This window comes from Pelodiscus sinensis, chromosome 21 (assembly GCF_049634645.1).
Source record: "Pelodiscus sinensis isolate JC-2024 chromosome 21, ASM4963464v1, whole genome shotgun sequence".
Classification (NCBI taxonomy): Eukaryota; Metazoa; Chordata; order Testudines; family Trionychidae; genus Pelodiscus; species Pelodiscus sinensis.
The window spans coordinates 12,029,662-12,035,661 of NC_134731.1; the positions used below are offsets into that span (position 1 = coordinate 12,029,662).

The 6,000-nt window shown below is 49.5% G+C and overlaps 1 protein-coding gene across 1 annotated transcript in view; it reads right to left on the reverse strand.

The window, feature by feature from the left end:
• Positions 1–876, reverse strand: part of CCDC92B (coiled-coil domain containing 92B) — a 74,595-nt gene extending 73,719 nt beyond the window's left edge. The window contains exon 1 of the mRNA XM_075904875.1: positions 553–876. Coding sequence (XP_075760990.1) covers positions 553–606 — 54 coding nt within the window. The 5' untranslated portion in view covers positions 607–876. The remainder of the gene's footprint in view (positions 1–552) is intronic.
• Between the last annotated feature and the right edge of the window lie 5,124 nt (positions 877–6,000).

Below are 6,000 nucleotides of genomic sequence, written 5' to 3' on the forward strand. Positions count from 1 at the left end.
TCGCTTTAAAGCGCTCCATTCCATGGCGAGCACAAGAGAATTCTCTCATTTGGGGCAGCGAGGCAAGGAAGAGGGCCCATAAAGGCTTTGAATAAAATACCCTTGGCAGGGCTCTCAGCATCACCCCAAGCCACTAAATAACTGGGATTCACCACCTCCCCCATCCTGCTTTCTTTGCATCCCCCCAGTCTGGTGAAGAAGCCCTGCCAGGACACAGGGCATTGCTTTTCTAGAGAAGTTGGCAGCAGGGCCATCACACACGATCAGATCTAGTTTTTAATTCTTTTCTGAGTTGAACCAGGCTTCCCCCTTCCCTTCCCCCCCACACTCTGGTCCAAAGGAGAGGCTGGAGCCGAGCATCAGGCAAAGTCACCCTGTCCTGGGTCCATCCCACGGCTGAAGCGCTGGACCGAAGGTGCCACTTGGCGAAGGACACAGGCTGCAAGAGTTCTCCTGCAATCATGCCCCCCCCCCATCTTCCTCATCTCTGCCCCTCCCCGTCGCCGAGGCCAGCTCCCCGCTATTGATCCCCCCCATGCACTTTTCTCCTACCTGGGGGCGAAGAGGAGCCGGCCGGGGGACTTGCTGGCAGCCGCAGGGGGTCATCAATGGAGCTGTTGCGCTAGGGCTGGGCAAGGGCAAAGCTTGGCGAGGTGGAGGGAGGCTTCGAGCAGCCTACGAGCCGCCCCCCGCCTCCCCCACAGCATCCTCAGATGGGGGGGGCAATGCAACCCCTCCCCCTGCCGCCCCTCTTCCTTCTGCCCTAGCTCTTCAGCCCGTCCTGGCGCAGCGGCTCAGGGGGCGGCCCCGCCAGCCCCCAGCCCCGGGGCAGGCTCCATGGCCCAGCGGGCGAGGTTGCAGGCAGGCCCGCGGCTCGCAGCGAGCTCGGGCGTAAACACACAGCAACGTGACCGGAACTGGTGAGCTCAGCGCGGGGCTGGCTGCACGGGCGGCGGGGGCAGCCCGGGGAGGGAGCGGGCCCGGCTCCGCTTGCAAGGCGCGAGGGATGCGCTCCTCCCGGGAGAGGGGCCGGCGCCCGGGAGGCGGCTGAGTCAGCACTGGGGGGGGGGAGCTCTCGGAGAGGGGGGGAGCCCCCCATCGCCCCAGGCAGGGAGCTGCAGGGGGGGGGGGGAGCCCCAAGGGGGGCGCAGAGTCCGTGCCCGCAGCTGGGCCCGGCCGTGCAGGGTCCTGGCGCTGGGACCCAGCTGAGCCGCGGAAGGCGGGACGCGGCGGGGTGGGCGCAGCGCTGTCCGAGGTGCTGACAAGTCGCCCAGGGGAAGGCATCGCTCCTCTAGCCAGCCACAGCTTTGGCAGTGCCCCGAGAGGTGCATTTCCAACAACCTGCCCGCGCGGATTTTTTTTTTTAATGGAAGCTGTTCTTTCAGGCAGCTGCACAGTCAACCTGTGGAACTCCCTGCCAGAGGAGGTGGTGAAGGCCAGGATTTTAACAGGGTTAAAAAAGAGCTAGATAGATTCGTGGAGGTGAGGTCCATCAATGGCTGTTAGCCAGCATGGGTAGGAATGGTGTCCCTGGCCTCTGTTTGTCTGGAGGGGGGTAACAGAGGAGGGATCACATGAGGATTACCAGTTGTGTTCCCTCCCGCTGGGGTATCTGGTATTGGCCACTGTCAGCAGACAGGATACTAGGCTAGATGGACTGTTGGTTTGACCCAGTATAGCCCTTCTTAATGTAAATCCTGCCTGCCATCCCCAATCCAGCCCCCAGCTAGGGATGTTAGCTGCAGTGGGTTACACAATTAACCCATCAACCTGGTGTTATCGGTTAATCCTATCGACTACATGCAATCCTACCCCCCTGTTTCCTCTAAGGATGGGGGGCAGGTGGAGCTGGCTCATGTGGGAAGCAGCTTTACAGCTAGCTCCCCACATGTAGGGGCTCCCACAGAGCCACCTGCCTCCTTCTCAGATGTGTGGGGAGGGGGAGTTGGTGCCTGTGGGAAGCTGTCTTAAAAAGCCACTCCCCCCAATACTGGCTCCCACCTGCCCCCCCACCTATAAACATGTAATTGTTAAAATTTCCAGCAGTTACTTGTTTACACAAATAAATTATAATTAACATCCCTTCTCTCAACCTCATTGGGTTTTGTGGCTGGCACCTTGCTGGTTAGCTACTGAAAATGCGAGGGCACATATTGATCAGTGTGTCACTTGTGCCCAACAAGTATGGAACAGGACAAAGATTAAAAGAAATCACTGGGAAGGAGGAAAATTATGGAGACAATATTCACATTAGTTCCCCTCACCTCTGGAGCTGGTTTGGAAAAAAAACCATAACAAAAATATCAAAATTGGGGGTTCAAAATGGGTGGGGTATCTAGAGAACTATTTGCCTCCCATTTGGTGCAAGCTCTGTTCGCTCTCTCTGTGTATGTGTACATACAAACAGAACTACCCTGCCTCTGGCCGAGAGTGTGATATACTTGGAATCCTTGTGTGTAGTTTCATAATATAGATTGGTATGTCTACACTACCCTCCTAATTCGAACTAGGAGGGTAATGTAGGCATACCACACTTGCAAATGAAGCCCGGGATTTGAATTTCCCGGGCTTCATTTGCATAAAGCTGGCCGGCGCCATTTTTAAATGCCGGCAGTTCGAACCCCGTGCCGCGCGGCTACACGCGGCATGGAGTAGCTAGTTCGGATTAGGCTTCCTAATCCGAACTAGCTGTACTCCTCATTCCATGTACTCCTCATTAGGAAGCCTAATCCGAACTAGCTACTCCGTGCCGCGTGTAGCCGCGCGGCACAGGGTTCGAACTGCCGGCATTTAAAAATGGCGCCGGCCGGCTTTATGCAAATGAAGCCCAGGAAATTCAAATCCCGGGCTTCATTTGCAAGTGTGGTATGCCTACATTACCCTCCTAGTTCGAATTAGGAGGGTAGTGTAGACATACCCGATCTGATTAGTAGAACATACACAGACGAATGCCATGGATAATATATACTAGGCCAGATCCTAAGGTGGTGTAAATTGCTTTAGAGCCAATGAAGTCAATTAAGCTATGTATAGTCACATCAACTAAAGATCTGCTCTCTGAGATTATTCCGCTATGAAAAGTGTTCTAAAATGCAACACTTCCCAATGGACTTCTTAAGGCAAAGGCCAGAGAAAACCAGGTAAATTTTGCAGCAGGCCCCCAAGCCAGGCAACTTGAGATCTGCTAGAGAACCCCTTCCATCAGTGCCCAAAATTAAATGTTCTCACCACTTAGGACAGCGGAGTCCAACCTTTTTAAGTACAAGATCATTTTTTTTGAGTGTAAGTCAATCCAGGGCTTACCTTAAACCCCTTGCACCGCTTCCTTCTTCACCTCTTCTCCAAGGCCCCACCCTGCTTACTCGGTGCAGGTGGGGATAGAGGACACATCAGTGCCCTCTTCTGCCTCCCCCACCCTGCACGGCAAGAAGGATTCTCCCAGGGGGCAGGTCCAAGACAGAAGACAGGAGCAGCACTGCAGTGGGGGAGAGGCAGCTGAAGTGCTGGCACTTGGTAGCCTCCTGGCCAAACCATTGGGGATCACCCATCAGAGACTCCAGGATCTGCCAGTAGATCCCGATCTACAGGTTGGTGACCACTGATTTAGGGTGGGACTGCAAGTCCTGTCTGTGATACAAAAAACGTGTCAAAGAATAATCAGTGGGTGGAAGAGTTTCCTAGAAGCTACAATAAAATAGGCAGCAACAATTAGATTCTTTGTTTTGGGTCTTGCACATGATACTTCTCACTTCTCAGCTTTTCATTCATACATCTCAGAGCAGTTCACACGGGTGAGCCAAAATCATTCTCTCCACCTAACAGTTGGGAAAGTGAAGTGATTTGCCCAAGGTGACTCCAAGGCCGTGTCCAGACTCAGGGGTTTTTTCGGGAAAAGTAGCCTTTTCCCGAAAAAACTTCCCCTGCGTCCAGACTCAAGCCGCGTTCTTTCGAAATTATTTCGAAAGAACGCGGCTTTTCTTTCGATGGCGGTAAACCTCGTTTCACGAGGAAGAACGCCTTCCTTCGAAAGTTCCTCTTTCGAAGGAAGGCGTTCTTCAATGTAAAGAGGCCGTCTTCGAAAGAGAGCATCCAGACTCGCTGGGTGCTCTCTTTCGAAAAAGCGGATTTCCTCTATCGAAAGATCCGCCTGCAGTCTAGACGCGATCTTTCGAAAGAAGCCTTCAGTCTAGACATAGCCCAACTGTGATCCTCAAAGGCATTTAGGTATTTCACTCCCATTGAGATCTTTGACGCTTTGGGCCAAAGTAGGGATTGAGAGAAATGTAACTGCCACTGCTCCGTAGTTTTCAGTAATGGACTGGGTGTAATTTCATAGGTGTATTGCAGCTCTGTGATTTTAATGGTCAGAAGATCAGACACGTCTCTGGTGTAAATCAATGTGGCTCTATTTATGCTAATTTATGCAAGCTAAGGTCCTGCCTAAGAGTTTGGAGTCAACATTTCTTTTATGGAGCAAGTTTAATTTGACCAGAACTGGCCAAATAAAGAAAAAAAATATTGGTGAATAATTATTCAACATGGGGGGGCGGGAGGGACCTATTTGCAATTTGAGCTTCTGTAAGACCAGGACTCCAGAAAATATAATAGGGAGCTCTGTTTCTTCCTCACACACATCCATTCATGCGTGCTTCTGTGGGCTTTTCTCCAAATGAGGTGCTTATAACAAATTTTTGACTGCTGAGTAGTTAGGTGATGGATTAAATGAGCATAATGAAGACTTCCTAATTCAGAGAGATGTTGTTGCATTATTACCACCATCCTCACATTTGTAACAATCAGATCCACATTTGCCAATGCATAATTTATTTCGATTCACAGTGTTCTCTGAATGAAGGTTTATTTTTAGTCTCTCATTTTCCCTTCCCTAAATTATTTTATTCTTACACTGGAAAGTGATCAGTTATACAGAGGATAGGGAGAAACATAAGGGATGATTTCTGAAAGCATCATGTTTCATTGGATTTATACAGTCTTCATTGATTTTTCCACTGTATAAAAGACAAGTCTGCAAAAGATCAAGGTCAGACATTCAGGGACAGACAGATGCCTCCTAAATGAGGTCATTGCTCCAGGATACAATCAGACTGAAGAGAGGGGTGGTAGTGAAATACAATATATCCTCTGTGCCTGGAATTAAGTGTGGAGAAAGCCTACTGCCTCTGCAGTGATTACCTAGCAGCTTGGATTCAGCCACAATGCACACATGCTATTAACACATTTTCTAATCACGCGTCTCTAGCAGTTTTGCAGTGGGCCAGATTAACAGGCAGTTCATTACTCCCAGAGAACTGAGTCTCCGTTTTTGATTGGGGCATGACAAAGATCCTTCAGCTCAAATCTCCAGACAGTGCCTATTGCCTAGTGATATTTCAAACCAAACAATTATCATAGTGAGCCTTCCTATTGTGTCCTATTATTGTGTTAATCACAGTCTGCTTTACTGACAGGTAGGAGGGTGATCTGGGATTCACCCCATGTGGAGACTTTGCACAAACCTTACACCCCATTTAAATCCCACTTATGCCCCAAACTAGGAAATGGAGCAAGTATCAGCCTGAAACAATTGAACACATATTAATTACCTTACATGGAATACATGGACATTACTTCATTATTGCATCCTTTTTCTTTGATTGAAAGGATAACAAAGCTCTGGAATAAAGATGTTGTAGAAGTTTCCAGTGGCACGCAAATTACAAAAATAAAATAAAATAAAATAAAATAAAATCTGAAGCTACCACTTCCAGGTCAAGAACAAATTGCAGGTTCACCAAAACCACCTGTCAGATAATATGATGCCGTCAGTGCTCTGTGGAATGAGATTTTTTGCAGTTCATTGGAAACCCTTTAGGATCGGTAGAATGGAACCTTTAGTAAGGAAGCTGTTATAGACGAAATACTAATCCCATTGAAATCAAAGGAGTTTAATCATTGACAACAATGAGCTCTAACAATGGCCTTGTATACAGAGGTTCATTA